Raw genomic sequence first — 24,724 nt, forward strand, 5'->3', positions numbered from 1 at the left:
TCCGGCGCAGCCAACATTTTTTATTGCCTAATTCTGTTTTTCGATTTCTATTTAATGCAATGATGATCTGTTTATTTCATGTTCTATTTTCTGTGTTCTATTTTCTATATTCTATGTTCTATGTTCCATGTTCTATGTTATATGTTCTATGTTATATGTTATATGTTATATGTTACATGTAAATGTGCGTGCTGTCTTGTGCAAGTTCTATTGTCCAATTATGTATGCCAATTCCATTTGTATAACACTCCTAATTTTTATGTCTGAAATTTTTTATGCAATTTATCATGTCTACAATTAATGCTATACCATGTGTCTTTCAGTACAATATTTATTTTCATTTTCTCCCATTTTTCAAATTACTATGTTACAGATTCCACTTCGCTGGACCAGGGCTGCTGAGCAGAGTGGTTTCATATGGCTCTGGGCGATCGTTCCACAATAAAAAAACGAAGCGAGCTGGGGACGCTACCTCTTGAACGCATACTGTGCGATCATGGGTGGTTGTGGAAACGCGTCCATTTCGAAAGTTTTGGAAGCTGCTTGTCTAAATATATTATTTATACTTTTCAGCTTGGATCCGATTGAGACAAGCGAGGAAAATGTGAAGAAAAGCCCCACACCAATAACACGAAACGTTGCGTCACACGAAACCAGTCCTGAAGATAAGTAGAAGGTAGTTTCAGAAGTAATTCTTCTCTTCGTATAGAATCCCATTCAATAATGTAATGCTACTTGTATGAATCCTGAATGGCTTTTACTGATTTAATATTTGCGAAATGTGGTGAGAAAAACAACTGTTCGAAAGGAGCTAGTCGACATCATCTTGAATAATCTTGTTTGAATAAAACTTGTACATGTTGAGATTCTTATATGACTGCGATCTTCATCAATGTAAACTAGCATATCGCTGCATCGGAATAGTACCTGAATTATCCCTTTTAATCTCGGGTATCCGTATTCAAAGTTGAATTTTACCCATCTCTGAATTACAAAAGGTTTTTCCTGCAGTTTGATCTGACAATTTTTTTCGAAAATAATGGGAACCATACCCAATCGTAACGTGTATCGTTTTGTTCATTCAATTCCTCTTGGAGCCGACATTTGGCGGCATAAATTTGAATCTGCGGAAAGTTACCTAGTGTGAAATTCTCGATGGTGTGAATATGTGGCAGCACCAATCGACAAGAAAGAGGTATTGTCGACAGCAGTAGTGGCAACCGGCCACGAGCACGTTGATCTCGGTCATTTCGTCGGCGTCGATCTCAGAGTGTGCGCGTGTAGTACATCGTGGTTTCGACTTCGGTACTGCGACCACGCAGCAGCCCGAGTAGACAGTGTGCAACAGATTAAAATACTGCCTGTAACGCTAGTATTTGAAGATAAGTCACTTTTAATTCGGAAAACAATAATAATATGGCGGACTACGTGATTGACGACGCAAATCAGGACGAGAAGTTCCCGATTCGCGAGGACGGACTTGCAGCGGCTCAACTCTTCGCTGCCGGTGATGGACTCACTTATAATGACTTCATTATCCTGCCCGGTTACATTGATTTCACTGCCGACGAGGTCGACCTTTCATCGCCTCTTACAAAAAAAATCACCCTCAAAGTACCCCTGGTTTCCTCCCCGATGGATACTGTCACCGAGTCTGACATGGCTATTGCCATGGCGCTATCCGGTGGGATTGGAATAATTCACCATAACTGCACTCCGGAGTATCAGGCCAATGAGGTCCACAAGGTGAAGAAATACAAACATGGTTTCATCCGTGATCCTGTCGTCTTGTCCCCTAATCACACTGTTGTGGATGTCTTGAATGTCAAAGCAAAGCATGGTTTCTGCGGAGTCCCCATTACTGAGAATGGTAGACTTGGTGGAAAACTTGTTGGTATAGTCACTTCTAGAGACATCGACTTCCTTGAAGATATTCCTAGTCAACAAAATCAGAAGCTTGAAAATGTCATGACTAAGTTGAATAATCTTATTACCGGCACCTCTGGCGTTACCTTACAAGAGGCTAATTCCATCTTGGAAAAGTCTAAGAAGGGAAAACTACCAATAGTTAATGAAAATGGGGAGCTTGTTGCCCTGATGGCAAGGACAGATCTAAAGAAGAATCGAAGTTATCCTAATGCAAGCAAAGATGAAAATAAACAACTCTTGGTTGGTGCTGCTATTGGAACTCGAGAAGCAGATAAACACAGACTACAATTACTAGCTGCATCTAAAGTTGACGTCATTGTATTAGATTCGTCTCAAGGCAATTCTAAATACCAAATTGACATGATCAAGTACATAAAATCAAAATATCCTGAGTTACAAGTCATCGCTGGGAATGTTGTTACTAGCATGCAAGCTAGAAATTTAATAAAAGTTGGAGCAGATGGACTACGAGTCGGTATGGGATCAGGATCAATCTGCATAACTCAAGAAGTAACGGCGGTAGGCAGACCACAAGCAACAGCGGTATACAATGTTTCGGAGTATGCCAGGAGATTTGGAGTCCCTGTAATAGCTGATGGTGGCATTCAATCCATTGGACACATAATAAAAGGATTGAGTTTGGGTGCCAGCACAGTGATGATGGGCTCTCTGCTTGCTGGAACATCCGAGGCTCCTGGAGAGTACTTTTTCAGCGACGGTGTGCGCCTGAAGAAGTACAGAGGTATGGGATCCTTAGACGCTATGAATCGAGAAGATGCAAGAGGTTCTGCTATGGATAGATACTTCCATAATGAAATGGACAAGCTCAAAGTAGCTCAAGGGGTCAGCGGGTCAATCGTGGACAAAGGATCAGTTCTCAAATTCCTCCCTTACTTGCAGTGTGGGATTAAACATGGTTGTCAGGATATTGGCGCCAAGTCAATATCAGTTTTGAGGTCAATGATGTACACCGGTGAACTCAAGTTTGAAAGAAGAACTCAGTCTGCACAGTTAGAGGGAAATGTACATGGCCTGTTCTCATATGAGAAAAGATTATATTAATTACCAATAAATTTGTAGATTGTCATCAACTGGAGATTTCTAATGAACTCTTTGCATTGAATATTGAACTCATCTTTACATGGTAAAGACAGAAACATTAATTTCTTATTCATGTGAGAGCAAGAGGAAAACTGATGGTATTTTATGTAATTATGTTGTATTCCAAAATTGATGAGAAATTATTGATATTTCTGATCATTTCCCTTTAAGCATAAAATGTACTTACAAGTATCTAGTAAACAACGTGAGTCTCGAATGTTTTATTGCAACTTGAGTGCAAATTTTTGTGATATATATTCTGGTATGAAAACTCTGGAACACAACTGCCAAAGAAGTCTTTTTCTTCTAGATTTCTGTTAGCTTGCACATGATAATTTCGTGCCCACAGGCTGCTCAAAATTTTTACATGACCATTTGTTTTGGCCAACTATTAACTGTGTACTTCACAGTCTCTACTAAGGCTTGAGGTACTTAAATAATACTAATAATAATGACGGACTAGAAATCTCTGGATGACACTCAACTCATCAGTGTCAACTTGGATTTCAAGACAGTAGAAAAATTACATAGAATCATAAGAAAATTCACACGAATGGTTGCATATATTATAGAGGTATATATGTACTGCGAACCACCGAAATCTGGAGAATGTCGACTCTCACAGGTGAATGTCGAAATTCACGTAATCGCTTACTTAGTGTATGTCCGAAATATTTGCTAAATACCCTCATTTCTGACTAACGCCGGTAAATGTTGAGATTCACCATGCAGAGCACATTTGGTATCTGTTGATATTCACCGGTGAAAGTCGACATTCTCTAATTTCGGTCATTCACGGTAACATATACATACATATATTATTACTCTAAAGTATTTTGCCATACTACCTAACATAACTATAAAGCGTGACTCCATAATATTCCAAAACAGGAAAGGTGTTATATTTGTATCCAAAATTTATGTATTAGCAGATATATATTTTATACTACAATTATTTCAACAGATAAATAGAATTTCAACCTCTGAACAGTAAAAAATTTTTCCTTTGTGTGTGTATTCTATCACCTTACTGATATTTTGAATTTAAATGGCTCGAAGCACGCGGCTGGAAATCATTGGTCTTGCAGTGACCCCCCCTCTGTGGTCGTCTGCAGGTGACATCAGTAGTTTCCCTTTAAAAGAGCGAGCAAGTACTTGCAGTATTACTGTTTAGACTTTTAAAAATGGTACTGTGCAACGTGGAATGTGTGAAAAGAGTTTCTGAATATTTGCGAGTACCTCCCGGAAATCTGTACATGTCAGAGAACAATGTAAGTATCTGCAAAATTATGTGAATGTTGATTTATTAGTCCTCTGTTCATTTACCGCAATTTTAGGTTAGAGCTGATTATTCATACAGTCTCCACGTTGGGCTTCATCATATTCCACAATTTGCTTATTACCTAATTTCCTCAATGGAATGGGGTTCTATGAATTTCTTACATCATCCGTTCGTTTCATTGCTCAATACATCTGATAAATACATCTAATACTTTTCTATGTGTTCATTTATTGCAGATAGTAGCCTCTGATAGCATCATTGAGAATGAATCTGTAGAGGGGTTTAGTTCGATAGTACAAGCATTGGCAACTAATTCACTCTGTCCAGCTAAACATATTGGAAGTGATCCAGAACAACAAGCCTTAACCCGTCAGTGGCTAGAATATGCTGTTTTATACGTCAACTATGCTGATAATTCTGTAAATTGTAAAAGAATTCTGAGGGTAATATTATCAATTGCTGATATGAAATATCTCATTTTTATTCTATTGTACTTTTCATATTCCTTAATCAAATACTACTCAATTTCATAGGAACTGAATGATGCGCTCAGGTATAATACTTATTTTACTGGAACTGAGCAAACCATAGCCGATGTGGTGTTATATTACCTTCTACATTCAATAATGGTGGGAATTATTTGAGCTAAATATGAAAAAAATTTGGGTTCAATGACTGACTTAATTTGACTCATTCCCCTTATTCATTGCAGAGAGATTTGACCTATAATGAAAAGGCTCGATACATCAACGTTTCAAGATGGTTTGACAATATACAACAAAATCTCGAATCGAAACAAAAATTAGAATTAGTTAATTTTGATTTACTCCACTTGTACTTATAAAAACACCAGCAACGGATTCTTAAGTGAGTCAAATCCTTAAAATATATATGTATTAATTCTCAGATAGTATTTAAGAAATTTCACCATTGTCATATATATTTATAACTTATCAATAAATCCCAAAAAATTCAACATTTCATTCAGAAATTATTTGTATCCTACCCAATTTGTGTACTATATACTTCGGATCAAGCCGTTTTCTTTTTAACGGTACTTCGAAAATATTAATCAGCATGTCAAGAAAATTATTCTAAGATTTATGATTTTTCTGATTAATTGTAAGATCATCGCAATTTTTAATTTTGTTTTCCTGAGCGGGTTTTGACTCGTATCATCGAAGTTATTCGATGTTGAAGTCAAATTTAAAAGTAATCTACTGCTTTTTAGCGTTGGACTCAATTTTTTGCCATTGGAGTTAACTAAATACAACGAAAATAAATTTCATAATCAATAAATAATGGATTTTGGAAAGTTGAAACATCAAGTCGCAGTTCTAGTTGAAAGATCAAGTCGAAGTTTCAATTATCGGAAGACTATCGGGTAGTTTGAGGCATCAAACGACAAACACATGCACATTCAGTTTGTAAGTTTTTTAATAGATTTATTTCATATAATAACGTAAACAAGGTAATTGTTTGTACAAATAGCACGATATAAAAAGATGCTCAGATTATAATAAGGGCCGAGATGGGGTATGTTCATATCTATCTTTCGCCCAAATACCAAACACTGCATAGAAAAGGTTTATATAAATAACTCGGAGCCAAAGAATTTCATTTCTAATTTTCCAAAATGCTAACAAGTAGTCAGCGTTGCTCCGAGTGATTATGGGTAAACCTTAACACGGTACAACAATATCGCATATTACTATTTTATCAAGGCTTTCGCAGAAAAATGGTCGTTGCACGTTTCGAAAAATGAAAATAGCGTCTGCGATTATCAGCCGCATTACTTAAAATCCTAACAACTCGTAACAACTACCAAGATTTTTATATCTTGGCTTGAATTGAACCGAAATCTTAACGATAATTACAACTGTTTGTCCTAATATTAATATGCACTTAATCTAATAGCTTCATCGTAGTCGTATTGATTCAGGTATGAAATATTAGCGCATATAAGGGATAAAAATAATCGCGACACTATTATCTCAGGCTCTGAGTAATTCGTGTACTTCCTATATATATTTTTTTTTTTTATAATTTTTATTTTTCATTTCGTTTATCATTCTTTCGTAAATTGGTCGAAGCATTGTTAGAAATCTGAAGGCTGCGCTGTTGAATTATTCATTTTTAATAATACGATTTCCATTTCCGTATCAAATGTTCTGTTTTTCTACATTAAATTGTAAAATGAAATGTTCCAAGGTCGATATCATCGCTTCTTCAGCCATGATCTTCAACCTGCGTCACCGAAGTCCTCTAAACGAATCTCCGCAATGCGTGTACACCGTCGCTCGTAACGTAACTGACCGTGGCTGCTCTCGGAGTTCGCGCAATTTTCGTCTTATCCGAGACTCCTTTGAGTCAGAATGTCGCCAAAAATTGTGAAGAGCGAGAGAAGCTTTTGTGTGGTATGGAACCCACATCGAATCTCTCGCTGACGCGTATTTCGAACAACGGTAGCACCGTAGCAAACCCTTTCTGGATACCAACTGCGCTAAATATCTTTCTCGTATCTCTGCAATTTTAGCGCGACTGTCTCGATCGTTGGTCTGCGATTTAGTTGGGGTGGTTCGGATCTTTGGAACTGTCGCTTGCACGTCGTTGGTGGATAATTTTTGCGGCCATCTTTGTTTGCGAGCGCGTTTTTCACCCCCAGTTAGCACGCTTTCATCCGCGCTTGAATTCGTACTGTCTTTTTCTATTTTTATTTTAATCTCATTGCAGGAATCCAAGTAGTTCTCGGTAATTCGGTCTATCATTTCGGAACAAGTACCAACGTCCAATTGGTACGCGCTGCATTTATCACAGTACGTTGCCTGTAGATTATTGCATCGTTCATCTCCGGAGAACGTTGATCCACGTTGAGTCCTCAATCCTGTCCTCTTGGCAAACTCGGATCCGCAGTTCTCGCAGATTAATTTATCCTGCGACTTTAATTTTGCCGCGGTCACGGCAAAGAAACCGTCTACCATCTCGTGGCTGCAACCACCGCAGCACTGCTCCATAAGTTACGTTCGCATCATTTCAGGAACATCAGGTGTTAGTTAGGAGAGATATATCAGAGAATACAACAACATCGAAAAGTTACATGCGTTACAGTTTGAGGGGAAAATTTAGATAATCGAAAAACTTTGTTAGTCCTCATCGAAGATAATAGAAAGAAGTCGTTAGAGAATACTTTTTGATGGGTTATTAAAAATGGTGAAAAACCGCATGCTCCTTTGATTTCGTTTCATTTGCCATCTTCCATCGAAAAATACTCGTGTACTTTCATATTTTTCGGCTGCAAATTCGTGCGTGGAAAACATTATGAGACAATTTCGCATGTATTGGAAAATGGAAAATGAAACGCGCCCTTGTTACCGAATTAAATACTCACCCAAGAATCGTGGTCGGAGGTATTATGCTACCGGTACCGGTCGGTGGAGCCGGCGCGGGAAATACAGGGGGACCAGGAGGTGGTCGTCCTCCCCCACTGGTAGGTCTGTTTGAAAAAAAATGATAAATAAATAAAAACGGAACGGGGCTTACACTGGTTGAACTCTTTGATCACGACATGGAACACCGATCGTTCCTCGCTCGACTTGATATAATATGATAATAAAAATTCGAACTCACTGCAAATGTTGGTGATGACGGGGGGTTGGCGGAGCCGCTGGAGCGTTGGCGGTTGTTACCCGGTGTACGTGTAACTGATGAAGTTGAAGCTGAGCCGCATCCTCGGCGAGATAAGAACAACGCGAACATTGTCTTCTGTTGTGGACCTTCAGGACATGGGTTGATAAACGTTCGGCACGCGCAGCTTTGTATTCGCATAAAGCACAAGCGAACGGTTTCAGATGGGTATTCAAATGACGTTTTAAACACCAATTGTCAACGCCACTCCACGAACAATAGCAGCAGGTGTACCTGTGAATGAATAACGTTTGGAGTATTTATCGACAATTTCGAGGACTTCAAAAAAAGGTGAATCAGGACGAACGTTATACCTTCGTTCTTGTGCTCCCTTCAGGGCTCCCTTCAGATGACTTTTGCTGTCGCAACCCCCGTTCTGCGTTCTACGACTCGGAGTTTGGGGAACACTCGCGGGAATACCCGGCGCGGGATACAGGCTAGTCGTGGATGTGGGATGGAGTTGATATCCCTTGATGTTGATATACGGGGTTGGATATGTGGCGGGATGATGCGAAGCGGAAGATGCGGTACCACCGGATACCGCAGGGCTACTCTGGTCCTGCAAAGGTTTCGAACTCGTTCCCGTAGGTCTACGTATTCTGGCGAGCTCATAACTGTGCTCTCGATGCATTCTCAAAAAGTGCTTTTTCACGTGATCCGCTCGGTTGAACGGTTTGTAGCACACGTAACAGTGGAAGGGTTTTTCTTCACGGTGGATATTTTCGTGACGATTATAGAGGTCTCGTCTATCCGTACCGTACGGACAATAAGGACACGCGTATCTCTTCCCACTAGCTCCCGCTGTTGTTCCTCCTGAACCAGGAGTCTGCAAAATAGATAAAATTTGTGAGAACATAATTGAGAGGTATCAGCTTTGACGAGGGACATTAAATCGATTCAACATTAGGGTGGGTTGCAGAAATTTTTTTTTTTTTATTTTCTTAGCATGCTGGCAGAATTCGTACCTTACAGAAAAGAAAATTTGTCAAATGTGGAAAAAATTTGTTACTTGATATTTTGAGGCAGCCCACTCGTTTTTTGAATAAATAATTAATCAAGTGGGATACTTCCAGCGAAAAAATTTATTTTTTGCTCAAAAAACGAATTTTTTTCTGGTTCTTCAAGAGTAATCTCACATATAATCAGCTCAGGAATCCAAATCTGAAAGCCAAAATCATCTACTCATGCAATCGATCGAGTAATCATCAATTATTCGCTGTTGAGAGCAGAAAAATTATAAGACATATCGATTGCTTTTAGTCGTAGACCTACTTTGACTCGTCGCAATCCATGCATGGGTCGAAATATTCGAATTTCTCAATTCACCAGCGAACCCGAGCTTTGCTGGAGTCAGCGTAGCCAGCAGCGTAGCGCTTTGTTGTGAGACGTCACCTTCGGAGCTGAGCAGAGGTGACGCACCACAACAAACCGCGCGCCTGTGGCTACCTGACTCCAGCTAAGCTCGAGCTCCCTCGTAGACCGAGAAATTTGAAATATTCACCTCTACTGAGCCCCGAAGGTGACGTCTCACAACAAAGCGCTACGCTGCTAGCTACCTGACTCCAGCAAAGCTCGGGTTCGCTGGTGAATTGAGAAATTCGAATATTTCGAACCATGCATGGATTGCGACGAGTCAAACTGGGTCTACGACTAAAACCAATCGATATGTCTTATAATTTTTCTGCTTCCAACAGCGAATAATTGATGATTGCTCGATCTATTGCATGAGTGGATGATTTTTCCTTTCAGATTTGTATTCCTGAGCTGATTATATGTGAGATTACTCTTGAAGAACCAAAAAAAAATTCGATTCTTGAGCAAAAATTAAATCATTTTTTTAATTGGGTTTATTATGCTTTTCTTACGTATTTTGACCTTAGGAATCTGAATCTGGAAGAAAAATTGATCTAACTACAAAAATGACCGAGTTGTCCTCATTTTCTCGCGTTTTTTGACATAAATTTGAGGATATCTCGAAGGGAAAAAATCGTAGCTCAATTTGGACAACGGATTCGCGTTTCTGAGGTCAAAATACATAAGAAAAGTGCCATACGATTAATTTATTAAAATAAAAAATTTTGGTCAAAATTTGAGATTTTTCCAAGGGGTACCCCTTACGATTTTTTCAAATTTTGGACAAAAATTTTTATTTTTTAAAATTGATCGTATGGCATTTTTCTTATGTATTTTGACCTCAGGAACACGAATCCGTTGTCCAAATTGAGCTACGATTTTTTCCCTTCAAGATATCCTCAAATTTGTACCAAAAAATGCGAAAAAATGGGGATAACTCGGTCATTTTTGCAGATAGATCAATTTTTCTGTCGGATTCGGATTCCTGAGCTCAAATTTCATTAAGATAGACCAAAAAATCAATTTTTTATTTTTGACCCCAAAAAGCTGAAAATTGGCGATAACTCGGTCAATTTTAGAGATAGATCAATTTTTCTTTCAGATTCGGATTCCTGAAGTCAAAATACTTGAGAAAAGCATATTAAACCCAATAAAAAAATGATTCATCATTTGCTCAAAAATCATAGAAAATATCTAAAAATTGTGGATTGTGATTGTTTTTTACTCAACTTCAATTTACAGTCAAAAAAAGAGCATGTCATTTCTTGATTTTATACTCTAATTACAAAAATAATAGGAAAAAATTTTTGAACAGTGAACGAGTAAGAAACAATCACAATCGACAATTTTTAGATATTTTCTATGATTTTTGACCAAAAAAAAATTTTTTTGCTCGAAGTACCCACTTGATTAATTATTTATACAAAAAACGAGTGGGCTACCTCAAAATATCAAGTAACAAATTTTTTCCACATTTGAAAAATTTTCTTTTTTTATAAGGTTTAAATTCTGCCCCCATGCTAATAAAATAAAAAAAAAAAAAAATTCTCTGAACCCATCCTATTCAACATACCTGATGTAAATGCGAGTGCTGAGTGGACGTCGCGGCATGAATATCGTGGAGAAGGAAACTGGCTGAGGGGGGTAAAAGGGCTGCAGGAATCGTTTGAGTTTCTTGAGATCTTCGGGCCGGGGGCGAGGGTCTTTCTGCCCGTTCTCGAACTCGTTCGAGGTAGTGGGTAAGTTGATCGGCCAAGGATTCTTTCCGACATTCGGCAGAGCGTCCTCCGTGGTTATCCACGGATATCCTGGAGGGATGGAGTCCGAGGAAATGTTCAGCTACCTCGCGGGGCCCACCGCCGAGACATTCGCCTGAGGGATTGAAATTTTCAAGTCGACACGTTGTGATGTTTGTTATAGGAAATTTGGATAATTCAAGTTTCATTTCATTTACCGCATTCGCAACATCTCCAGGTAGCTTTTGCCGCATGGTAAGCGGCAACGCGGCTACCCTCTATACAATCCGGTGTTTCTTCAGCGCAGGTCCAGCCCGCGTCGTCGGTTCCATCGTTTCCGTTCGCCGTATCGTCGTCCGTGTTGTTCTTGTACGATGCGGAGGTCTCGAACTCGTTTTGTATGCTCGACGCTGTCGTTACGAGGGTCGAAAATTAGTACGGACAAATTTTCCATATGATCGTTTTCACGTCAAGGGACGGGAAGACTTATAGCTACTTTTAGGAATTCCTTTTTCATAGTTTAGAACGAGCGAATGGATTTTGTCGCGCTCCGGAGCACAGGTGGGGGCTTTTCATTCATGTTTAATGTTCCTCGCGGTCAAACCGAGAATTTTCAAGATCTCGAACTCTATTCCTGACCGACCCATTATACTCGGAGGCAATTATGACGCGATGCCAAATACCGCCGGTCATCCATTCGTATTCACTTCCTGCGTCTAATTTTAATTCATGAGTACAGTCGCGTACATCATGTACGGTAAGAATCTCAACTATTTGAATGGATGGTAAAAATGAAAAAGTTTCATGCAATGTACGTGTTCGACTTGTTTGGTTGAAAAAATATAACTTATAGGCTCGAGCATTCTTTCCACTGCGAGAATTGAATCGTTTGCCCTTTTACAGATAAACGGGAACCCGCATCCGTACGTCCTCCCGATATAGTACGCGCGTTGCAGGCGATAATTACATACGACACATGTACATGGAGGTACCTCCAGATATAGAACCGGTACGAAAATAGTCGAAATAAAATCGCGATTATCGGTATTGGAGTTCGTTACCAGAGACCTTAAACTTTGCCTCTCACATTCAAGGTATGTCTATATTGTTTTCTGTGTTCTTACTTCGATGATCGGGATCTTCTCCGTACAATTTCCTCGTGATCTCTTTGAACATATCTTCGTAGCAGTCGATCCTGCCGATTCCAACGCCGCTACCCTCCATCCCCTGCACCCCCAGTGCCGTTGCACCGATCCACCCAGCAGACCCGGGTACTTCGCCCGGTTTGCGGCAGGCTCCGAGAATCGGTACTCCGTTAATGGTCCCACTTCACCCTCCCGGTCCACCTTTTACCTCTCCTCCTACTGCGGGATTTAATAGGGCGGTACTTATTTTGGGAATTTTCGAATTTTTCTTCAGGATAGCCCTGAATCGGTTTGAAATAAATCAAAAAAAATGCCTGCTAAATTTCATGCCTTAATTTTAATATCAACCCGTGCCTCACCGCTGTCAAAGTTTTGTCATCTCGTTCTTTGCAATTTTGTAAGTTCTTAACATATATGCTTAAAATTCTGGACTCCATGGTTTTTTGTAAGAAATTTAACGTTCTACAAAAAAGGTATCTTATGATTTTTCGCTAGCTTTATCGGTTCAATAGATATTCGAGGTCAAAGTCGAAAATTTGGCAGGCATTTTTTTTTCGTGATTTATTTCGAACCGATTCAGGGCTATCGTAATGAAAAATTTGAAAATACCCAAATTAAGGACCACCTTAAGGATCAGGTTTATATACCTGAAACTACGAGGTATACTCCCATGGGGTATTCTTAGAAATATTCCAAGGGCCCGAAAACCCTCCCCTTCACGGGCCATGGTATAATTCGGGTAAAAATGAGCAACTGAAAATTAAATTCGAAGAAAAAAAAATTAAAGGAACAACGCTGCAGGTAATGGCTTAGAGGAAAGTAATTGGTCGGAGATTTCCGCATATGATTGCAACGGAGCCGTGCGCTACTATATGAACAGCGAATGTAATAATCGCGATGTTATCAATTTGGTCTGATCGTCGGTATAATTTGTCAGATCGCGTGCCTGCGATAAGAACAAGTATAAAGAAGGACAAAACGAAAGTAAGAGAGAAAGGAGAGAACGATAATCGTGTAATATTTTCAAGCGGCGTCTGCGGAGGTTGCGAGGGCGAATCATCGCGCGTCATAAGCGCGGGATTCCCGGCGCGAATGTCGAAAGTGCTGCTGGCCCAAAGGAGAATCACTGTGTGATTCAGAAACAACGAACTCCGGAGACGCGATGAACGCGTATTGATCGCGGGTCAGGGAGTTCCGAGGAGGCCAAGTTCCTCTTCGTCGTTAGCCGTTCGTGCAACGTCGTCCGTGTGTGGGCGAACGGAAAGTAGGGAGGGTGAGGATAAAAGAGGTGGGGGAAGAAAGGGGGAAACTGTACGATGGGGGGGGGGGGAATTTGGAGGAGAAAAGTAGGGAGGATACACAGGAGGGAAAAGGGAGAGAAAATCAATACACCCTCGGAGGAGGCTGTCGGCGTAAATGCGCCGCGCACGCACATGTATGAGAGAACGACGGGGACGGGATCGACGGTATACCGACGTAAATGTAAACGCAAATACACCGAGCTAATGCCGAAAGTGCAGAAGGGTACGGGAATCGGGCATCCCGTAAGACGACGGGGATAGGGGCATAGGGATAGGGATAGGGATAGGGACAGGGACAGGGACAGGGATAGGGATCGGTAGTGTCCGTATTTCGTCGTATTCTCTCGGTTTAGTTCGTAAGAAGAGTAGGCAAGTAAACGAGTACATCCGAGGTTTTTCGTAGTCGCGTCGCGCGGGATGGACAGGCGGAAAGAAGGGACACGACAGATTGCCGAGCGACGATTACGGGTTCGGGCTCATCGCGGGTTGCGAGCCACTGTACCCGTATCGTGAAAGAGGAAGAGAGAAAGAGAGCGCGTGAAAGGAGGAGAAAGAAGGAAAAGACGAGACGAGGGGACGGCGATCTTTCGAACAAGGAAAGAAACTCCTCGAGAAAATAATTCTACCGAGTCAAGGACGATGCGGATATTTTATACGTAGTCTCAACGGGAATAAAAAGGCCCCGGTACGCGCCACCCCGTGAGTTTGGCCGATTTGAAAATGGAACGAAAAATGAACAAAACGTTGCGCGCGTAACGTATACCTCGAGTCTTTATCGTCGTTATTATTATACGACGCGCGCAGATAAACGCGGAGGAAACCTCGACGCATGTATACGTGTACACACGTATAAATGGGAATACGCGGACAACCAGCCTTCAACCCTCTTTGTCCGTTCATCTCTTTTTGTTTTGTCTCGTCTTCCAGGATATAAATTGGAAAAACACAACGGCACGCATCATAACATATTTTAACGCGCGCGCCAACCGTGCATAACGTAAAAACCAAGCCGACTCTCTGCTACGCTGCAGTTTTTAGTTCTCGACCCTCGAAGTACCATGCTGCCGATGCGAGGGGATGGATGGACGGACGGAAGGACTGGATATACGCGCCCCACTAGACAACCGCTAGTAGTAGTTTCACCACCAGTCGCAACAACCACCACACCGACACCCCATTGCGCCTGTCTACCCGCTACGTACGCCGTCGGTTTCTGTTGCTGCTGATATTCTGTTGCTGCTGGTTTATAAACGCACCTGCAGTAGGTGTGTATAGCGGCAGCAGCGCAAGTAATAACAGAGTTACAATATATCTCAACGCTCGGGGGGTGGTTTTCGCATTCATGACGAATAACGTGGAAGACGCATCGACTGTTTGATTCTACCAATGGACAGAGGAGGATCTCGTCTAAGTGGATACGACATTTACAACGGGAATCCGACGGTGCAGGGGTATTTTCGACGTATACATGAAATTGACGCACACACGCACACGCACACATACACACGCACACACATACACGCAGCACAGACGCGAAAGGGATGGAAAAGTTTTATCACACATTGTGTAACGGACACAGGTATATACAATTTGGGTTTTTTTTTTTTTTTTCGTTCTTTTTCAACTGTACTTACGTAGGTGAAACAGAAGTAAGACCAGGAATGAATATCTGGGCAAGGAAGAACCTCGTGTTCCTGGTGTTGAGTTGCAGGTTGTTTCCTCGGCGGCAGTCGGGTGGCAAGTGGGTGGCGTGGGGTTGGGTGGCGTTAGGAGGGGGTCCGTCGGTCGGTCGGTCGGTGAACGGATGGGAAGGAGGGAGGTAACATCTACCACCCCTCGCCCATTCAATCCCGTACAGCCAGGCGGCTGTACACATGCCCATGCCGATGCCCCTGTCTCTACGCCTGTGCGTCCTGCGTCCGCGATGCGTACCCCCCCCCCTCCCCCCTCCCCCTTCCGCCCCCCCCAAAACCCAACTCCCCTCAACCTTCTCAACCCACCCGCCTGCGCTTCTCTACCTTATGTGTGTAATCCACGAACAGGGCACCGAAAATTTCTCTCTAAGAACACCCTTGGCGCGTGGGGGTTATAAATTGTCGGAAGAATAGAAAAAAAAAGAAAAATAATATCAAACTCAAACAAAGAAAAGGTACAACCGTGTTATGGATTAAGATTTATTTCGTTTCAGGAGGATAATATTACCGGGTATACCGACATGAGTAAGACTCGGCGGTATCGGTTCGAAGGAGATTTTTCTCATTTATTTTCTCAGGCGGTGTAATCTACCCTCGCTCGCGGAAAGAGAGACGATCGATTTGGCGTTGAGTAGATCGTTCGATGTAATATATAATGTAGGTGTTTAAAGTAATAATTTGTGGGGAAGAAGGAGAGCGAGGGAAGAGTTTCGGTACATTAGCGACTAAGAGCAGCTGGGACCCAGAACGCCAACCCCCGGGGTGTTTTGGTAAATTTTACAAACGTTTGCTTATATATACCGGAGAGTTTTCAGGGTTGAATTTTACGCGAATCGCAAGGGGTTTCTACTACAGGCTCGTTGAAGAGAAGTATTATTTTAGAACGGGGGAGTCAAGGCTGGCAGAGAACTGGGTACTTCGCGATGATTGAACCCCGCTAAACGGCAACAATACCGTGCAGTAAATGCTCCGACGGAATTCCGGACACCCCGGAACGCTTGAAAATTTGCCAGCGGCAACAACAACGGCGGCGATTTTATCTCTTCGAATGCGTGTGTGCGCCCATCGAGGAGATACAGCGATGAGGTATACGTATATTTTCGAAGTCCACGGAAAAGGGTGACTCGGGACGAAATGACCACCGTACGCGTGAAATGATTTTTCGAATACATGACGTTCGACGCTTGCGCGAATGACTCGACCTTAACTGCACCGTCACATGGGCTGGTACACCCTTCTTCGTAACTCGAATAATTTTCTCAAAGTCCGACGAACGCCGTTTTCTGGGCGTCATTACGGGCGAGAAGTCGGGAAGGTCTACCAGCAGTAAGTCCAACGACACGCCATGTTACGTGCGACGCTGCTACTCTTTTTTTTTTTTTTTATTCCCCTTATGATTTATATTTATAAATATATATTCCCCCTGGTATTGGGCATGAAATAAAGAACATGAAATACAAACGCCACGTAAGTATATCGCAAAACAGTGCAATTATATGGTTGTACCTGGAAATAACAATCGTGATGGAAAAGGATACAAGTACATATATGTGTATTCGGGAATACCCATCGAACCGCATGTCGTTACGGATCACCGGCAAAGTAATTATTATGTTATACAATTGAGCAGCCCCGAGATATTTTACGGCGTGAGATTTCAACCCAGTTTTAAGGGTTGCGGTGAATTCAGATGACCGAACCGATCGGCAACAAGGGTATACTTTATACAATACATATAGAGATTTACGTGAAAGTTGCTGCCGCGGGTAAGAATTTTTACCCACGCGTTTCAGATGGAGCGATTCGTATTCGCGTGTACGTATATCGTGCACGTATAGTATGTACTCTGCGAGCTTCCGAAAGAATTCTGTATATATATATCTTTCCTGTATTACATATTCCATGTACAGGGTATGCATGTATATACATATACGCGAAAGGTCGGCTCCGCAAATCGCGAGATAAGCCGAGGGATCAAGAGGGGGTTGCAGATTTGTTGCAAGCTTCAATAAAGATTGCCGCACGTTCGTGTTTATGTACACGTAGAATATATACGTATATACCTATACCCAGGTATGCGAAGGCACGATATATTCGTATATATGTATATACGTCGGTCGGGGGTGAGGATGAAAAAATAAGGGCCGCAATTCCTGTTGAACGATACAAGGATCCTTCTTCTTTTCTTCGCGGAGATTACGCCCGCTGTGACAAGACGCGCTTTATTATGCTTATTATTCATGCATCTTGTATCATGTACATCTGGATATCAGCAGGCGTATTAGGTCTGTATAAGGAAAACGGATGCGGATCTTGCACCCACCCCTAAACCCCGACTTTTTAGTTTATCTCGCGGGGGGTTTTCTTCTGTTTTTTTGTTTCTTTTCATTTTAGAACCGCGTGCGGCTGACTGCAGCGACGGTGTGTAACAAGGCGTAGCTTTGTGGCGGAATCGTATCAAGGTATAGCGGAAGTTACGAGTTTACGGCGAGGGACAAAACGAGGAGATGAATTGCTGGGTATTGTAAAACAGTGGAGAAGAAAAAGCCGTAGCTGCCGCCTCCGTCCGAACTCCGATCGGATGGCATCTGCTGCTACGTCGCGTACAGGGTATATCGGCAAGGCGAGTTCGTGGATAATATGCGGAGCGGCGAAGCGGTGTGGCGTAGCCGAGAGAGAGGCCCCCGAGGAAAATAGTATAGTGGCATGGGCGAAATAAACAGAAGCCTCGTTGTTATTATGAGAGTAAAAATATCTTGGTCGGCGTCGTTGAAGCGTTGGCGCGCGTTTTAGTTGTCCGTCTTCCAGCACCGATATCGAACAGGGCCATTACTTTTATATGGTATATCTTATTCGCGAGAGATCCGCCGGTGCGTAACGTACGATCCCCCGTATCGGGATCCCGGCTCGTTGCGATAATTCCGCGCGTTTCCACCGCCGGAAACTGTACAACCCTCGAACCCTTTTGATCGGTAAACCGACGCCGTATTCGTCCCTCTTTTTACGAGGTCAAGGACTCCGGGGAAGGGGAGGGGAGGGGAGGGGGGCAGGGGGGGAAACGATCCGTGCACCTACGGGGGGTGGTTCGACCGTCGGATCGGGAAATTCAACTTTCGTTCTTCCGGATTCGATTCATCGCGCGCGTTTCTCGTTATCGTCGTTATCGTCGTCGTCGTCGTCGTCGTCGTCGTCGGCGTCGTCGTCGTCGTCGTGGTCGGTTTTTAGTGTTGGTGACGTCGACGGTAGTGTTAGACCGGTGCGAAGGCGCTCCCAAGCCACTCGCCAATCAATACGTGGGAACTCTCGACCCGACTCGACCCGACTCCTCGGCGAGCCACCGCGCCTGCCATCGCGGGTGCGGGAGCGGCAGCGCCAGCGCCAAGCCACATCACACCGTGCACACCCCAACGAACCGAGAAACTATTTTTACTCATCGCATACCATCAACCTGACGAGCAAAAGCACCAGATACCGGGATATACCAACCACCAGAAACACGTATCCGGTAATATATCGGGTCTAAACGGGTCCAGAAAATACAAGGCGAAAAGAGTGTCCGTCGTTATACTCCGACCCGGTGACAACCGCGACGACGACTATAACGGGGAAGCGACGATAGCAGCAGCGGCAGCAGCGGCAGCAGCACCGGCGACAACGAATAACACGACCGTACGACGACGATGATGATAAGGTACATACCTGTAAACGAGTAACGACACTTGTGCTGCACGGAAGTGCGGGAAAATTATTGGCGGATATCGGATTGTATTTTACGCGGAGACGCGAAAGAGAGTTTCAAAGATTGAGAAGAAAGGAAGACAAAAGAGAAAGAAGAAAAAAACGAACCACGGGGGAGTACGGGAATAATTATCGGGGGTCGGAGGAAGAGGACGAGGGTAACGAGGACCCCGGGCGAGGTGCGCCGTCCCGAGAAAAACGTCATCAATGGATCGCGAGGAGACGACGCGAAGCCTCGGTAGCACGCGGAGGATCCCGGAGCTGAGCTAGGGCCGTCTACCTCCCTCCCATCCTCCTTCCCTCCGGTCCTCCCTCGATAACCGCGGCTACTCTCTTCCTCCCGGTGAACGGAGTATAAGCCCTGCAGCACCCCGTCCCCGCAAGGGGAGAGAAAAAAAAACTACGGGAGGAATGACACCGCGGAATACGGCAGGAAAAGCGTTTCCCATTGTCGCCACTTCGGAGCTACAGCCCCTCCGATGAAATAGGGTCATCGGCGTAACACCCCGAACGAAAATAAGACCCGAAAGACGGCCGCGAAACGTCATCTCCGTCGCGGATGAAACACCCGCACTGGCAACCGCCCGGTGTTCGTCGACGAGTAAAATGATCGCAGTGGTGCCCGCAGTGAATCGGGGGTGAAGTGTTCCGCTTCGTTTGTGATAAATAATCCGCTGTGCTGGTTGTGTAGTGCGCTGACGATTCGTGATCCGTGTTCTGTGGCCTCCTGATTCGTAGAAATTTATTTTCGAAAATTTTTCACCGAGAGAAAATATTAGGAAACAGAAAGTACAAAGAGGAATGGAAATCGGAAAAACCGGTGCGGGGTGTCGGTGAATATCGCGGTGCTGCATCGGCAGGTGAATAATTGTGTAGTGACGTGTAGTCAGTCGTCCGTCGCAGCTATTAGGTGTAACGCTGACGGGGTGCGGGGAGCATGCGGGGTTCGGGCGAGGCCCGGCGAGGTGGCCCCGGAGGACCAGGCTAAGGATCACGACGAGTCACCCGCACCCGCAACCGACACACCTGCAACGAGAACACCTCGAACACGAACGACGACGTTGCTCGATAAAGAGCAACTGGTTACGCGGAAGGCGAGCTGGACTCGCTTTCAATCGCATGGAACATGATAGAGGTACGTCAACGACCTCATCCCCTTCGATCAGGTGTTAGATTCGACAACGGTAACGGCCTCGCGAAAAACGAAAACAGCTGCGAAATGGGAGTGGAAAAAAAAATCCAAACGAGACAAAATCCAAACTCGTTTCCGTCACTCGATAATTATATCGCACGCTCGAAAGAAGGTCATGTTTATCGGAAATGATAAAAAGTACGCGAAGGGCCTCGCGGTATCGGCATTGCGTTACGGAGGCGAGAAAAACTAGGTCGCGCCTTTTGAAAACGGAGACATGTACGACGCATTATTTATTTACCCATACGCACGTATACGTGGATTTTTTATTTCCTTGTACTTTGTTTTTTTTTTTTTGTTTTTTTCTTTTTACAATAATTTTCGACTACGTTTGTTTAACGTATGTGTGGGTGCGTATGCTTAATTTTGCGGTAGTCAGATGGCGTACGTTTCGTTTTCACGCTGTTGCTTCGTTACCGCGGGGATCATCGTCGGTTAAAACTGAGCTGTCAAAGCCCAAAGGGACCCCGGGGTTGCGCGCGGACGTAGGGGACACACGGGCGAAATACTCGACGGATTATACTTCGATCGACGCGGTTCGAAAAATTATTCAAATTCGCACCGATATTCGATATCCATCTGGATTATCCGAACGGAAAAAGCAGCGACGATTCTTCCATTCCTGTTTAACGATTATCAAGTAGAGTCTATATATTCGTTTCGAATTCGTCGCTCGATGTACGATACGCGCGTTGACGCACGATAAGTGCGTACGTAAAAATAACGTGTTCAAAGTTTGGAAAACATCGTGCGCCGATGGATATAGATATTGATTTTTGTCAATCTCTCGTTATTCGCGCGTCTCTCTCATCGCGTTATTCAACTTTCGGGTAGTCCGACGGGTGTGAAATATAAAATTAAAATACACGTATATACACAAGTCCCGTTTAAAAATGGTATCGCTACGACGCTGTACCGTATACACGATTTTCCACGATGGTAAACTTGCGGTTGGTTCGTTCAACCAACGCGATTCTACTTCCATTCAATTCGGGAAGGAGTTATTACACGGTAAACAAATGTCAGTCACTCGAACGCCCACAATTTCTCGCGCGCTATCCTCCCACGCGTAGCTTTGCGATTTTTTTTTTTTTTCGTTCGTTAGTTTCTGTTCTTCTCGTAAAAATCTTTCACCGCAACGCGGTGCATCGTCGGAGTTGTGCAAGATTTTTGACAGTTTATCGTGAGGGTGAGAGATAAAAACTTCGTTTTCAGATGTCGAGCGGAATCGGTGCAACTGCGATGGGGATCGGCGTTAGTCACGGGACAGAAGGGGGTGGCTGCCGATTAAGGGCGCAAAGCCAATCCCAGGGGCAGTCGCAAGGTTCTGGAAATATGGCTCAGCACAACAATCCGCAACAATCTACGCAGCAGCAACAACTGCAGCAACAACAGCAGCATCAACAGCAACAAGCGCAGCAGCAACAACAATCGCAACAACAGCAACAACAACAACGAGCCGCTACACGCGATGCTTTCGTGGGGAGATCGAAGAAGGACAATTGTTGTCTCTGCTGGTGCTGCTGTTGCAGTTGTTCGTGGTATTGGCGTTCTTACCTTTATTTTATTCCCCATCCCCTTGCATGGTCATTTTTGTTTCGTCTCGTCTTACCGTCTTTCGTTGCTTTCTTTTTTTTATCGATCATTGAAAGAGATTGAGATATTTTCTCGTCCCGCTTATAAGCAGATAAATGCGCGCTCGAATTTTGATACATTTTTGCAATTTCTCTGTTTCATGCTGCGTACACAGGAATAAGTGGTAAGCTGAAATACAGTGAAAAAATTTCGCTTGAATTTTAGGACAGATTATTGGATAGGGCAGGTCAAGTCAGGCTGGGTTGGGTATGGTTAGTTACACGACGGGTCGTTTAACTTGAGCCGTCCTATGAACTATACTTGAACATTCCGCTTTGCAGTCGGTTAACTTGACACGCGTCAAAACTTTATTACATTCTACTCCGAAACTGATATTTTGCTCACCGAATCGAAGTTTTATTAGTTTGAGCAGTTAAACTGTCGAATACTCAATTATTCAAAGTTTGAAGACTACTTTAAGGGCTGAAGCCGTACCGCAAGGTCGCCGTTATCGTTTCGATTCCGATTATCGAACTTCGAACTTGGATTCCGTTGGAATTCGAATTTAAAACTCAATTCACGAGTCGGAAACTTTCTCTCTGTTATCTTGACGTTCTAATTGAATATCTCGCTGGTATAATTGAGAAAGAAAATACGGATCCGTTATTACGTTCGTTTTTCGATGAACGAACGATTCGTGGCGAACGTAGAGTTGGCCATATCGTCCGTGCGCCGTAGTCACGAAAGTAGATCGAGTTGCCGTCGTTGAGGCGTACGGTCACTTCCGGCAAGTCAGAAGAAACACAACGTTCGTGCCCCCAGGGCTTTGTCGAGGGTGATGTAGGGGGCAAGAAAAAGAGAAGAAAGATGTTTAGGCAACCGTCGTTTGATTAATGAGATCGGTGCAGGGGAAACGTGTTTCGTGTGATTAGCATGATTAATAAATGCGATGGAATTTGATGCTCGCAGTTTGGCTGCGGTCGGAGGTGGAGGTGCTGGGGGTGGTGCCGGAAACTCCGGCGAACAGGGAAAGAAGAAAGGAGGCGGCGGCGGGGAGCTTGGTTCCGGTGGAGGTGCCGGGGGTGACCTTGGGGGAGACGGTCTCGACGGTCTCGACGGAAGTAGCGACGTCTCTTGTACCAGTCTCGAAGAAATTAGGGAGTGGGGATCCTCGTTCGACAGGCTCATGCACAGCGCGGCCGGGAGGAAATTGTTTCGCGAATTTCTCGTCAGCGAGTACAGCGAAGAGAATATCGCCTTTTGGCTGGCTTGCGAACAACTGAAACTCGAACGCAACCCCGAAAGAATCGAGGAAAAAGCTCGCTACATCTACGAGGACTACATATCGATCCTTTCGCCAAAAGAAGTTAGTATGTCCCACACTTAACAGGTATCCGTACAATAACGTACACGTGTGTCCGCTGCATGTGAAGGGGGATTTTCCTCCCCGTTGACCTTGGCCAGGTGACCTTGATTCGGCGACCGTACACTCTACCTCGCGGAATTCGCCGCTCATCCCGCACCTATAACGTTTTTGTTCTTTTGCTTTATTACGCCCGTAATTTTTCGAGCCCGCTTCGCGAGGGACGGGAGTTCGACGGTATCGCGAAGGAGAGGCTCATTCTGAACAAGGACTGAGTCACACTCCCACTCGTTTGCCCCATTCTCTCTGGCGATGTTGAATTTTTTTTTTTTTTTTTTGTCGCGTCGCTCCTTTGCCGAAACGCGGTTGTAGATTTTAAGACTCGGTCGAGGCGCCTGGAAACTGATGATAAACGAATTTCAGGTCAGTCTAGATTCCCGGGTGCGCGAAATCGTCAACAGGAACATGGTGGAGCCAACGCCGAACACGTTCGACGAGGCGCAACTTCAAATCTACACGCTGATGCACCGCGATTCTTATCCGCGTTTCGTGAACAGCGACATTTACAGAAGAGTAGCGCGCCTCGGTAGCGGTCCACCGAGCCCTTCGAGCGGCGAACAAGGTATTTCTCGCAGTAAGACAAGGTCGACTAAGGAGAAAGATAAAGACAAGGAGAGGGATAAGGATCGCGCACTCGCCATAGCGACGTAATCCATTCCCGACTCCATCCCCGCGGATCTTCCGAGACTCGGAGATGCAGATACTCGGAATGGAATCGTAGGTGTTCATTTACCTATAGGATAATCGCGGCATGACCCGGTCCCCCTCGTCACGTCGTAGCCCCCCTCCAAGATTCCGGCAGTCACACCTGACGATGATTATTTCGGGAGAGGATCTTGGATAACGAACGAAAGTTTGACGGATTGAGTTCCACGCGCTGACGTTTACTCGGAACGTTTCGATTCCTTTCTTCCGACAATTTTCTAAGGGATGCGTAGACGTTAGGTATTCAAGACGACGAGGATCCACAAAAGAGATAGAAAGAAGAACGGAACGAACGATGAATAAAAAAGCTGCGCTTCGGCCGGGCTACAATCAAGTGAAATAATACAGCTGCCTGATGCACAGAATTTCGAGACGCGACAAAGATGAAGTATCGAATCAAAAGTGATGAGATTTCGGGAGGATACGTAGAAGAGAAAAATTATGCACAAGCGGTGCTGCGGCATATATGTACGCGAAGGACGAATTGAGACGTTTATAGGGTAAAATATAGCGGGCTGCTGCTCCATACACGAAATCCAAGGATCTTATACCTATATATATATATATAATTGTAATAATAAAATACATAAAATAATATATAATTACTCAAGAAACGCGCAACAATCAATAAATCAATAAATCAATAAATAATAACGAACAAAAGGGAGAACAAGTATATAAAAAATTGAAACAAAGAGGGGAAGAGAATACACAAAAATAAATAAATAAACGAATAAAATAAATTATGAAAAACAAAAGTAATTAATTTAAATCAAGTAATTGGAGGAACAAAAAAAAAAATGGACAAAATACAAAACAAACAGAAATAACGACATTATTTATAATTAAATAAACACAAAGAAACA

At 43.6% G+C, this 24,724-nt stretch overlaps 4 protein-coding genes across 10 annotated transcripts; 3 read left to right on the forward strand and 1 right to left on the reverse strand.

Annotated features, from left to right (window-relative positions):
• The first annotated feature begins 1,228 nt into the window (after positions 1 to 1,228).
• On the forward strand, positions 1,229 to 3,601 carry LOC105692606 (inosine-5'-monophosphate dehydrogenase-like). Its single transcript, XM_012411912.4, has one exon. It carries the CDS (start codon positions 1,417 to 1,419, stop codon positions 2,989 to 2,991), a length of 1,575 nt encoding a protein of 524 aa, XP_012267335.2. The 5' UTR covers positions 1,229 to 1,416; the 3' UTR covers positions 2,992 to 3,601.
• A 532-nt stretch (positions 3,602 to 4,133) lies between these two features.
• LOC105692620 (eukaryotic translation elongation factor 1 epsilon-1) lies at positions 4,134 to 5,288 on the forward strand. Its single transcript, XM_012411940.3, has 4 exons — positions 4,134 to 4,301; positions 4,549 to 4,755; positions 4,846 to 4,941; positions 5,025 to 5,288. Exons 1-4 carry the CDS (start codon positions 4,215 to 4,217, stop codon positions 5,154 to 5,156), a joined length of 522 nt encoding a protein of 173 aa, XP_012267363.2. The 5' UTR covers positions 4,134 to 4,214; the 3' UTR covers positions 5,157 to 5,288.
• Positions 5,289 to 5,731: 443 nt separating this feature from the next.
• On the reverse strand, positions 5,732 to 18,085 carry LOC105692607 (protein charlatan). Of its 4 annotated transcripts, none has more exons than XM_048653477.1 (9): positions 15,166 to 18,085; positions 12,878 to 12,983; positions 12,210 to 12,449; positions 11,304 to 11,495; positions 10,923 to 11,221; positions 8,311 to 8,822; positions 7,940 to 8,230; positions 7,701 to 7,805; positions 5,732 to 7,300 (listed from the first exon to the last, which is right to left on the reverse strand). In XM_048653477.1, exons 3-9 carry the CDS (start codon positions 12,307 to 12,309, stop codon positions 6,565 to 6,567), a joined length of 2,235 nt encoding a protein of 744 aa, XP_048509434.1. In that variant the 5' UTR covers positions 12,310 to 12,449; positions 12,878 to 12,983; positions 15,166 to 18,085; the 3' UTR covers positions 5,732 to 6,564. The 4 variants fall into 4 exon arrangements, with proteins under 4 accessions (XP_048509434.1, XP_048509433.1, XP_020711871.2 ...); XM_048653476.1 differs by having other exon boundaries at positions 12,840 to 12,983; XM_020856212.3 differs by lacking the exon at positions 12,878 to 12,983.
• Positions 18,086 to 19,062: 977 nt separating this feature from the next.
• On the forward strand, positions 19,063 to 24,522 carry LOC105692611 (regulator of G-protein signaling 17). 4 transcript variants are annotated; one of them, XM_020856219.2, is made up of 5 exons: positions 19,063 to 20,098; positions 21,371 to 21,696; positions 21,906 to 21,914; positions 22,700 to 23,096; positions 23,517 to 24,522. In XM_020856219.2, exons 1-5 carry the CDS (start codon positions 20,090 to 20,092, stop codon positions 23,802 to 23,804), a joined length of 1,029 nt encoding a protein of 342 aa, XP_020711878.2. In that variant the 5' UTR covers positions 19,063 to 20,089; the 3' UTR covers positions 23,805 to 24,522. The 4 variants fall into 4 exon arrangements, with proteins under 4 accessions (XP_020711878.2, XP_012267345.2, XP_020711879.2 ...); XM_012411922.3 differs by having other exon boundaries at positions 21,371 to 21,693; XM_020856220.2 differs by lacking the exon at positions 21,906 to 21,914.
• Positions 24,523 to 24,724: the final 202 nt, after the last annotated feature.

The sequence above is a fragment of the Athalia rosae genome, chromosome 4, assembly GCF_917208135.1.
Source record: "Athalia rosae chromosome 4, iyAthRosa1.1, whole genome shotgun sequence".
Taxonomy (NCBI): domain Eukaryota; kingdom Metazoa; phylum Arthropoda; class Insecta; order Hymenoptera; family Athaliidae; genus Athalia; species Athalia rosae.